Source organism: Anarrhichthys ocellatus, unplaced genomic scaffold, assembly GCF_004355925.1.
Source record: "Anarrhichthys ocellatus isolate YVR2014 unplaced genomic scaffold, GSC_Weel_1.0 scaffold148, whole genome shotgun sequence".
Classification (NCBI taxonomy): domain Eukaryota; kingdom Metazoa; phylum Chordata; class Actinopteri; order Perciformes; family Anarhichadidae; genus Anarrhichthys; species Anarrhichthys ocellatus.
The window spans coordinates 173,205-183,736 of NW_022280178.1; the positions used below are offsets into that span (position 1 = coordinate 173,205).

The 10,532-nt window shown below is 41.7% G+C and overlaps 1 protein-coding gene across 2 annotated transcripts in view; it reads left to right on the plus strand.

Annotated features, from left to right (window-relative positions):
* mtr (5-methyltetrahydrofolate-homocysteine methyltransferase) overlaps window positions 1–10,532 on the plus strand; it is a 38,920-nt gene that overhangs the window by 21,481 nt on the left and 6,907 nt on the right. For both annotated transcript variants that reach the window (XM_031877768.1, XM_031877769.1), the window contains 9 exons: window positions 332–439; window positions 1,932–2,032; window positions 2,615–2,682; window positions 3,606–3,726; window positions 4,180–4,261; window positions 4,715–4,813; window positions 6,775–6,850; window positions 7,459–7,614; window positions 8,796–8,995. In XM_031877768.1, coding sequence (XP_031733628.1) covers window positions 332–439; window positions 1,932–2,032; window positions 2,615–2,682; window positions 3,606–3,726; window positions 4,180–4,261; window positions 4,715–4,813; window positions 6,775–6,850; window positions 7,459–7,614; window positions 8,796–8,995 — 1,011 coding nt within the window. The remainder of the gene's footprint in view (window positions 1–331; window positions 440–1,931; window positions 2,033–2,614; window positions 2,683–3,605; window positions 3,727–4,179; window positions 4,262–4,714; window positions 4,814–6,774; window positions 6,851–7,458; window positions 7,615–8,795; window positions 8,996–10,532) is intronic.

Here is a 10,532-nt window from a genome sequence, read left to right on the forward strand (position 1 = left end):
TATCTAGATATCTATAGATATATATCGATATATAGATATCGATATATCTATCTCAGATTCTGCCGATCACAGTAGCCCCGCCCTAAAGCATCATCTAGCATCATCTTTATGGTCTGTTTGACACTAAATGAACATCATGCTGTATTGAAGAAGACTTGAAACTAGAGATTGAGACCATAAACTCATGTTTACAATGTTTACTGAGGTAATAAATCAAGAGAGAAGTAGAGTCATTTTCTCATAGACTTCAATACAAATTATAAGACAAATGTATATTTTGTTTATTTTGGAGGAAACGGTAATACGACTTTGAGTCCTTGTGTGTTTGCAGGTGATCAAGTCGGCTCGCGTTATGAAGAAGGCGGTGGGCTATCTGATTCCTTTCATGGAGAAGGAGAGGGAGGAGATGATGGCATTGTCGGGGTCAACTGAGGAATTGGTCAGTCTCCACTTAATAAGGATGCATTTGCTCTCATTTTGACCACGATATTCTTAGGAAGATCATGAAGTCTTTTCCCATGAGACCATGTGATGTTACCATGGTAATTCAACGTAGCATATATCTGTTAAACCTAAAAAAGCTAATTCATTTATGTAGGCTTTAGGGAGGAAGTCCCAAATAACTTACAGGTGCTAACAGCGTTCGGCTAATAGAAGTGTCCAGGCTGAACTCACGCTTGTGAGTTTGGTTCCACATTATTTGCATCGGTCTACATTCAATATAGAAAAGCGCACACCTTTTCCTTCATGGTTTTCTGTAATAAAGTATAGTTTCCTATAAGATGTTGTTTGATATCCATGGATTGGATTTAGAAGGCGTCTCTTCATCTCCATCATAAACGGAATACTAAAGTTCATATGCTAACAATGCTGGTTGTGTGGAGGGGTTCCAGCGGTTTATTTGGTGCTAACAAACCAAAGATGGAAAATGAATTTGTTTCTTGTTGGCATTACGATCTGTCAAAAAATGACTGCAGAGGCCTCATTCCCGACCCTTAAAGGCACAGTGCAGATGGCAACCAACCCAATACCCCTCCCCTCTCCTCCCTTTACAAGACTGTGGTAACATGACCACAGAGTGCAAAACCGTGGTAGTGCCATTACCCCGCTCAGAGTCCATACCATAATAACTCAACTTTTTTTTTAATTTTTAATTTTTTTTTAATTTTTTTTTTTTATTGATATTGGGCATCAATTAAGCATTTACAAATGTCTTTCAGACAATGTACATTGCATGTGAAGATTTTCAGATGATGCTCATTTTTGTTATAACGCATATAGAACAAGGAAATAACGGATAAAAAAAAAAAAACAGAAACCACAAAGAAAACAAAAAAAAAAAAAAAAACTATACCTAGGGAGTGATCTATTATCTATGGTACATTCATTGATTTCTGAAAATAAAAATCAGGTCCATAATAACTCTACTTAAGCAGCAACAGAAGTCAGAAGGAGGCTGGTGGTACCACGGTGTTGCCCTCTGCGGCTCACGTTACGGAAGTTTCACAAGCGTGTCTGGAAACTACGGTGGCCTTCAGGTGTAACCTAAAAACATAAGGGTCTCCAGAGCCCGTGTTTGGTTTGTCCGTTCTGGGCTACCGTAGCAACATGGTGGACCCATTCCCTATGTAGATCTGAGGACAGACAACCATTCTTAGTTTCAGGTGATTACACACAAATGAAAACATAGGGAATACAATATTCATTACTTTCTGCTAATAGATCCCCTAAAATGCTACATGCTGGCTCTTTAAGACTGGTTCAGGACATCTGTGCAAATTAAGCTGAAGTAGTTGCAGTGCCTAAAATATGGAGGAAAATGATAAAGAGAGAAGAGAGCAGCTTCATGATAAACTACAACTTTAAAACATGGACGGTTTTCATCCTGTTCTCTGGTCCTTCAATTCCTCTGTTTTCTCCTTGGTCTGCAGGATCCCTATCAGGGCACCATAGTGCTGGCTACAGTGAAGGGAGACGTCCATGATATTGGCAAGAACATTGTAGGTGTGGTGCTGGGTTGCAACAACTTCAGGTAAAACTGATTTACTGCTGAATGTTTACAGTTCCATCACCATGTCAGCACATGCTTTTTGAGCAGACTCAGGTTATTGATGCACTCTGCGTGCAAGGTAACTGAAATGGAACGCTAGTAGCATTAGCAGTGTGGTTTGTTCTGGTGGCACATCTATTGTTTAAGGATTCCCTCCACATGGTGTGTGCTGAGCCGGGGGCTGTCGGGTAACGTTGCCAACAGCACTCACAGTGTCACCAACGGCAACAGTGCTGACGGAGCTAACCGTGTTTACCTGAGGGGGAACCCGAGGGTTGGTGCTACGCTTCCATGACGTTATCGGCTGTAACCGCCATGTGAGAGCAGTGCAGAGCAGCAGCCATTAGCTAGCCAGTGGTGCACACACACAGGGACTCGCATGCACTGACATGAACGCACGGCCGGACCCACTATGTAAACAAAACACAGAGAAGCTCAGATTACAACACACAAATAGGGAGAGTAATTCTCTCTGCTCGTCAATGCTCTGAATATCGAATTCAACACCCTTAAAATCCAGAAGAAGGAAATGAACAGAGATCTTGGATTTTTCTTGTCTTTCAGAGTGATAGACCTGGGCGTGATGGTTTCCTGTGATCGGATCCTCAGAGAGGCCGTCACACAGAAAGCAGGTACTGTGGACACTTTAGATTACATATCATCAGCCTGCGATGACCACGGAACATATTTTTACGAATTAGAATTAGCCGAGAAAATTATTTGATTTCATAAATATTTTCTTTTAGAAAATTGCTTTTAGACACAAAAGGCCCAGAGAGCTGCTGCACTACTGCCTCTGGTTTAAAGTACAACATGCAGACCCATTCGGCTCAGCAGAAATACACATTGCACACCAATGGGTGCAATTTCCCCTCCACTTTATGAAATCAAGAAGCTCTGAGTCGATCAAAATGTTAAAGATGCTCATCTAAGTGGCCTCCAGATATGAGCATACCAGCATTTACACTTGACAGTTCAAGCAGTAGCGAGTGATTACCTAACTTTTTTGGGCCTGGATTGGGCCTCTAAGGCAATGTAAAAGCTGCCGTACCTTCTTGGTGGAGGCCGTTAAGGTTGTGTGCAGCTCATGAGGAAGACTAACTCCACTCTCCTCTGTCCCACAACTCATCTGCATGTTCGGGGGGGGGAAATCCTTTAGCTGCTTTTTTATTTCCAAGTAATTCTCCTAAGAAGATGCTAGAAGTGATCATCAAAGATACCGCAGTAAAATACAGAGCTTTTAACCATACATCAAATAAAAGACTATTCAATGAGTTAAATGTTCATTGTTGACACATTCATCCTAACAAGGGAATTATAAGTGATCATTGGCTTTGTGCTCTATCATGATACTAACACTACAATCATAATTTATTATTTGCTAGATGATATAATAATAATATTTATATTACTTTCACAAAAAGAAGACCCTGACTTTGCCCTGTAGCCAATGTTCCAAATGAATCCAATGCTTGAAATGATTGTGGCTGTACTGCTTGTTGTTCTTTTATAATGTCAGCAGCATCATGTGGGATGTTTTGCTCTGTTCCTGCAGATATCATTGGCTTGTCTGGTCTCATCACCCCCTCTCTGGATGAGATGATCTACGTTGCCAAAGAGATGGAGAGACTGGGAATGACAACGCCGCTGCTGATTGGAGGAGCCACCACATCAAAGTAACACAAAGAAACATTCTTCTCGATCACATTTGTCCAAACGGGGTCGAAGACCGACTCGCTTCCTGCTTCTGTTGCGTCTCCGGTTGGCTGTGACATTTAGGGCTCTTCATATTTGTGAATAAATGCTTTGCACTTTGAATGATGATAAACTGCTGGAGATCAGTAACCATTTAAAAGACATTTTAGTGACAATTGCAAGTGACCAGTATTCGTCCTATGATATTGGAGACCCCCACCATTTTGCTGTTGAGGCTGTCAGTGGGTCTGAAGTGAGCCCTGAGACCCCACGTATTTCTCACACTGATCTATATGGATAGTTATTGAATTAATAATGGTGACATTTCTTGAAAAGTAAGTAGTTATTGTAAGGTGGACCTCCCCTGCTGACCATAACATGTTGATATTATGCAGCGGTCTCTTGGGTAATTTGTGTGTTTTGCATTTTGATAGGACGCATACAGCGGTGAAGATCGCCCCTCGCTACACTTCTCCTGCTATCCATGTTCTGGACGCCTCCAGGAGTGTGGTGGTGGTAAGACGGAGCACTTTTCCCTCCCCCTCGGGCTTCAGAAAACCCAATGGCATTCATTAGTCATGGATAGAAATGCATTTAGAAATATAAAAACATGTTTATTTTACAAATGGATTTGAATGAAAGCCCATTCGTGTCTTTTAAAATACCCTGGCTGCTTTGATCTTGGACACATATGATGACGTGCCGGAGGATTTTCAGGTCCAGCAGTTCATGAGAAAATATATTAGAAAATGTCCAAGAATGCATTGAGAAACCTACAACAAAAGTGTGTTCCTTTGAAACAGTCTAAGAAGGCATTACATTACATTCTGTCTTTCACTGAGGGAAGTGGGAATAGAACCTCCTCAGGGGGGGCAATAATCTCTCAATGCAGGGAGTTGATATTAGTTGATGTGAGTCACTACAGTCCCAACAAGTGTGTTTTCTGCTGCTTGTATTCCTGTCTGCCAGTGCTCGCAGCTCCTGGATGAGGCAATGAGGGAGGAGTACTTTGAGGACCTGAAAGAGGAGTATGAAGACATCAGGCAGGAGCACTACGACTCCCTGAAGGTAAGAATGGCTGGTGGAAAGGCCCAGTAAGGTATGCACTAGAGGGGGTTTTACACCTCTGTGTCCTGTGACCCACATAGGCAACCGTCAGCATTGCATCCACGTCTCTTGAACCTTTATCATAAATCATTTAAAAACAGTTCGGTTTACTTTTTAATCCAAAAACCTCCTAAAACAGCTGGTCGTTGTAGTTATTGAAACGGTAAAACAGTAAAAAATAGGGTATTTGTTTGGGACTATTTTCAGTGGCGGATTAATCCACATTTGCTGCTCTAGTGAGTGTTTGTGGCAGCGGGAGGGTGTGTGTGGGACTGAGTGGCTCATTAAGGGAGAAGATGTATCAGGCTGTTAACGCACACACAGTACTCGTTGGTCATCTCTGAGATATGTTCATAAATGACATCGTCTTTACTACACAGTATCTCTCGTGGGTGCTGAAATCCATAGTTCTTCCACAACTATTCTTTAAACCACTCTAATGTTGAAGATGGTCTAGTGCACTGGTTCACAACTGGTCTCCCCTTGGGAGACGCATCTTCCCATGGACCCACTTTTATAGAATTCAAATCAAGCAAATGTATTTTTCAAAAACAGATATATGTTCAAAATATACACACCTTTCCATTCCTGCATTCAGAACACATTACTCTCATAAATACCTGAGTATGAACATCATGGTCTGGAGTCCAGTTATTGGTTATTGTCTGTGTCTTTCTGGGAGGAAGGAAGTGTTTGTAGTTCAGTGTGATTTGCTTTGAGTGTGATGCACCATGGGAGTTGTTCAGGTCATTTTTCCCATGACATAGGCTGGGTTACTGCGTGTCTTTCACGTCTGAGTCAACATCGGATAGCTAAGCATTTCAAAATATTATAATTTATGTATTCATTATGAATACAATATTGTTTTGACCACACACTCTGCAACCCATTCAGTCTGGTTCTGATTGTACCAGCAATATTCAAATATAACTAATGCAACAAATATTTAAAATGTATTCATTTTGGGGTGCACCTTTTGCTGTCCCTATTTTTGATATGTTAAATAAGTGGTTGTTACTGATGTAAACCAAAGGCCAACACCAGATAGCAGTAGCACATAATGTGATAGTTTCAGCACATTGCACAGAGCTAGAACGCCATGTGTATCTTCCCAGTAAAAGAAACTTCATCTTGACCTTCTATTGTGTACTAGTGGAGTACGTTGAAGAGTCATCACAAAGGTATCGCACAAGTGAACAGGAACACGTGACAGAAGATGGTCTGACTCAATCCATACAGAAAGCGTTTTCAGAAAAGCTTTTTGACGTCCGTCTCACAGAATAGATACACTTCCATTTTATTAAATGTATCAATCGTCACTCACGCCCTCCGACTTTTCTCCAAGTCTATTTTTCTCACGTTTAGTGAAGCGTGATCTGAACAGACAGCTGTTTAATCACACAGATATCCCGCTGTGTGTGTTTCTACTGGAGTCGGTGTGGACCAGGTGACAGAGCGCCTCACGTCTCGTCAAACCACCCATTTAAGCTCCTCCTCCCTCTCATCGACTCTTTCATCACTTGACTTTCTTCCCCGAGTCATCAGTCACCAACGGTGACATATACAACTGTCTTTTCTATGCCATCAGTGTTTTTAATGTACTGCAACTTAGTATGTTCAAATCATTTGGTCACAGAAAAAGAGAAGTTGGAGAAATAGATATTTCCAAACTGCCATGACATACTGAAATGTCCCAGACAATCATGCATGCATCACACTTTGACACTGTGCATTGTTCTCTTCCTGTTCTAGACCTACACATCTGTTTGCTACTAATGATATCCAATCATTTAATGTCCTGAATTTTTCTCAGTGGGTTGTATGTGTGTTTGCACATAAATATTAACTTTAGCCAATTGAGTTTACTTGTGCTGAAATGTGTTGCATGAATGTAATTGCCTTGCCTTCCTCTTCATCCTCAGGATCGTAGGTATCTGTCTCTTTCCCAGGCCAGAGACAAGGCTTTACATATCGACTGGCTCTCTCTGCCCAGACCAGGTAAGTTAGCTCAGATCAATTAAATCCAAAGTCATTACAGAGCTGCAATGTACTCGCTCGGGGCAACTCCTCACCGTCAATGTACGTCCACTAGAAGTGTTGTTCTTGTCTCCGACGGGCTCAGATTGTGTCTGATAACATTACGGAAAGAACCTTTCACTTCCTGTCTGTTGTTGAGTCTAACTCGAGGACAAATGTCCTATTGAAATCTGTCCTCATCCACATTGTGGAAGTCAGCTCGATATTCAGCCATGACATTGAACATCTTTTAGAAAACACCAACTCAACAAACTGACAGCAGCGGCTCTCCTCTCTGCTACTCACCTTCCCACCGTGTTCATCAAGTCACATGACACGATAACAAGCAGACCGGATCAGGACGCAGGTAAAGAAGAAGCTTTCATTTCTCTCTTCTTTGTCATAAAGACACCTATAATAACAATCAGAGCCTCTCAGGGGCAAAGAGCAACTCTTCCAGTGGACGCACATTGATGCTGAGGAGTTGCCCCGAGCGAGAACATTGCAGCTCCCTCAATACTGGAAATGTTCATTTTCTGCATGGACCTTTTAAAAACCAAGTGTGCTCTTTCCTCGTCTTTGTGTTTCAGTGCGTCCTCAGTTCCTGGGCACCCGTGTGTTCGAGTGCTACGACCTGAACAGTCTGCTGGACTTCATCGACTGGAAGCCTTTCTTCGATGTGTGGCAGCTGAGAGGAAAATACCCCAACAGAGGCTACCCCAAGATATTCAACGACAAGACCGTCGGTACGAGCTTCACCAACACACCACAAGCGTCCGTCGTGCTACGTGAATGTTGATCGTGCATTTTCCGTTCGGCGATGTCAACACTCAGTTCTGTATATCAGCAAGAATGAAGATGATTCAATACTGTAGTTTATTATATATTTCCTTCTAATCTATCATAAGGAAATAATCAAGTTATCATGGTTCAAAGTAAAATCCTTTATTTGGCTCACGTTTGAATATCATTATTCACTAAAAGGTAAACCATTCATTATGGATTACCATAAAGAGATGTTACTGGATGTTAACCAGGGCATGTGAGCGGAGTGGAGAGCTGGGTGCTCTCCTCTCAAAGCCGCTCCGCTAAACATCGCTGCACGCTCGGCTCAGAGGTCAATCGCTCACCACTCGCTCCACTACAGAGACAAGCTGCATTGCTGCTGTAACTAATGCTGTTTTTTTATTCAAAGCTTCTATTCAGGTTTTAATGAAGCTTTGAATTCCATAAAATATGACGTCATCAACCTAACAAAAAAATCCTCCAACAAAATTCTAAATTGAGATAAAGTGATTCATCAGATTTTACGAGCTGATCTATTTTATTTCTATTCATTCAACTTTCTTTTATGAATATAAATTGTCATTTTCGTTTAATAGGCGCCTCCTTTGTGTGGGCGGGACAGCAAACAGGTTTTTGACAACATGTTTTTGAAAGGCTAAACATTTCGTTAGACAAAAACATTTTGGAAATTATTACATCTATCTTTTTTTTTTTTCAATAAATGTTGACTTCACAACACTCTGGAGTTATTGGGGATGTTTGGATCACACAAGTCTGAAACTATCCTACGCAGCCGCCGTGCACAACCCACAGATGCATTCTGGGTCAGTCTCTGGTGGGCGTGGTTTGGAACTCATGGTGCGAGTGGTACCAAAGCAAAATTGGAGCGGCAGAACGCTCCAACTTTTTACAAAATTGTTTCTGCACTCCATTGTATATATTGTGAATGCACGTGCTTGTGGAAGGTACAGTGTCTGGTGAGTAGTGCAGTGAAACCAGTGACATAATCCTGAAAGCTCAAATAAGTGTACTACTACGACAACACATACACATTATCAGTAGTGAGTCAGAGGAAGTCCCAGCCTCGTCGTCACAGGAGGTGAAACCGTGTCTGACCGTGAGCAATATATACTTCCTGCAGGTGCGGAGGCTGGCCGGGTCTTCGATGACGCCCAGCGGCTGCTCAACCAGATGATTGACAGCGGTAGTCTGAAGGGGCGGGGCCTGGTGGGGTTCTGGCGTGCCCAGAGTGATGGCGATGACATCCACGTGTACAAAGATGATGTCACAGTACACAAAGACACCGAGCCAATCGGCACATTCCACGGCTTACGGCAACAGGTGAGGTTCATAGACAGCTGTGGTGTATTTCATGCATTGCTCCAAAGTTCAGTGTCGGTCATACAGAGGTGCACAGATCCACCTCACAGCAGCAGCCTGGATTGTTGCTGATGATGTTGTGGAGCGCTGCTGTTAAAGGGCGGGTCCATTATTTATGTTTTTAGGTTTTTATATCATGCTGTAGCCTCCCAGTGGTGTTCCTTATGTATACCTTACCTTTTCCCATGTGCCCTTACGTTGCTATGTATAGAAGCAGACAGGAGTACAACACCGGCACCAAAGCTTAGCAATGTACCGCTGTTGACTCCAATTTATTTTGGATCCAAAATAACACAAACTAACTGATCACGGCAGCAGTAGACCAGCTTATCGCTTTTGTCAAAGAATTCTTGTGGCTTTGAAGACAGAGATTTAACTGCTTCAGCTCCCCGTCGGAAACGGCTGTCTGACGACACGGTGACAACATTCTACATATGACGTACACTGATATCCATATTTTTTAGGTGGATAACGTATGTTTTGCTGCTGCTCCCGTCCACTTTGCTCATCTCCACGTTCATAGCCTTATTGATTAGCTTACTTTAAAAAGTCTTTCAACTGTAATGTTTTTTTGGTTGTGGCGCGCTTGTGTTACATTTTCTGTATAATTGTACACTACTACTACCACTACTACTACTACTATTACTACTACCACTATTACTACTGCTACTACCACTACTACTATTACTACTATTACTGCTACCACTATTACTACTGCTACTACTATTACTGCTGCTACTACTATTACTGCTACTACCACTATTACTGCTACTACCACTATTACTACTGCTACTACCACTACTACCGCTATTACTACTACTACTACTACTATTACCACTACTACTATTACTACTGCTACTGCTACTACCGCTACTACTACTGCTACTATTACCGCTACTACTATTATCGCTACTACTATTACCGCTACTACTATTACCGCTACTACTATTACCGCTACTACTATTACCACTGCTACTACCACTACTATTACTACTACTACTACTACTATTACCACTACTATTACTACTACTACCACTACTATTACTACCACTACTACTACTACTACTACTACTACTATTACTACTATTACTACTGCTACTACTATTACTACTGCTACTACTATTACTGTTACTACTACTATTACTGTTACTACTACTATTACTGCTACTACCACTATTACTGCTACTACTACTATTACTGCTACTACCACTATTACTGCTACTACCACTATTACTACTGCTACCACTATTACTACTGCTACTACCACTACTACCGCTATTACTACTACTGCTACTGCTACTACTACTACTGCTACTGCTACTACCGCTACTACTATTACTATTACTACTACTACTACTACCACTATTACTACTACTATTACTACTGCTACTACTATTACTACTGCTACTACTATTACCGCTACTACTATTACTGCTACTACCACTATTACTGCTACTACTACTATTACTGCTACTACCACTATTACTGCTACTACCAC